Source organism: Sinocyclocheilus rhinocerous, unplaced genomic scaffold (assembly GCF_001515625.1).
Source record: "Sinocyclocheilus rhinocerous isolate Xijiao unplaced genomic scaffold, SAMN03320098_v1.1 scaffold567, whole genome shotgun sequence".
NCBI classification, from domain to species: domain Eukaryota; kingdom Metazoa; phylum Chordata; class Actinopteri; order Cypriniformes; family Cyprinidae; genus Sinocyclocheilus; species Sinocyclocheilus rhinocerous.
In genome coordinates, this window is record NW_015649134.1 from 828,396 (window position 1) to 829,070 (window position 675).

Genomic DNA, 675 nt, shown 5'->3' on the forward strand with positions numbered 1-675 from the left:
GTGAATCATTTTTTTAGACTGAGCAAAAGCAGCCTCTTGTTCCCCAGCCCAGTTCCATTTTGCATCTTTTCGCAGCAACTTGTGCACAGGGGCTAAAACAGTAGACAGGTTGGGCAAGAACTTATTGTAATAATTTAAAAGTCCTAAATAAGCCTTCAATTCTGTCACATTCGTTGGTGAGGGAGCATTTTGAATAGCTGTCACCTTTTCTGTTGCGGGATGGAGGCCTGTCTCATCCACTTTATGACCTAAGAACATTACCTCTTTTTCCATGAAGGTACATTTACTCCGTTTCAACTGCAGTAAGCCTTTAAATTCAAAGAACAGGTCTCTTAATTTAGGAATTTTATCTGTTTCCCACAATTTGGCAAAGTTGGACCTATTCATTATTGTCACACCACATCCTGTATCCACTTCAAACTGTGCATTTGACTCATTAACAGCCAATGTGATGGTCAGCGGAGCTACTCTTGGAATTTCTGTTTTTTGCAAACTGTACACTGTAAAAATACCTTCTTCATCAGATGCAGATGCACTTTTTTAATCTCTGTTCACATAATGCATTCTTTGTCCTCCTCTCTTTGCCTTCATTGCATAAGGGACCGGTCAGGCTTTGAAAAACCTTGGGACTGCTTCCTTATCTACATAAATCTTCGCTGGTGGACCCTTCAATTC

The 675-nt window shown here is 40.3% G+C and overlaps 1 protein-coding gene across 1 annotated transcript in view; it reads right to left on the minus strand.

The window, feature by feature from the left end:
- The window catches only part of LOC107710267 (uncharacterized protein K02A2.6-like), an 8,134-nt gene extending 7,861 nt beyond the window's left edge, over positions 1-273 (minus strand). Inside the window, exon 1 of the mRNA XM_016514995.1 lies at positions 241-273. Within this exon, the coding sequence (XP_016370481.1) occupies positions 241-273 (33 nt within the window). The remainder of the gene's footprint in view (positions 1-240) is intronic.
- Positions 274-675: the final 402 nt, after the last annotated feature.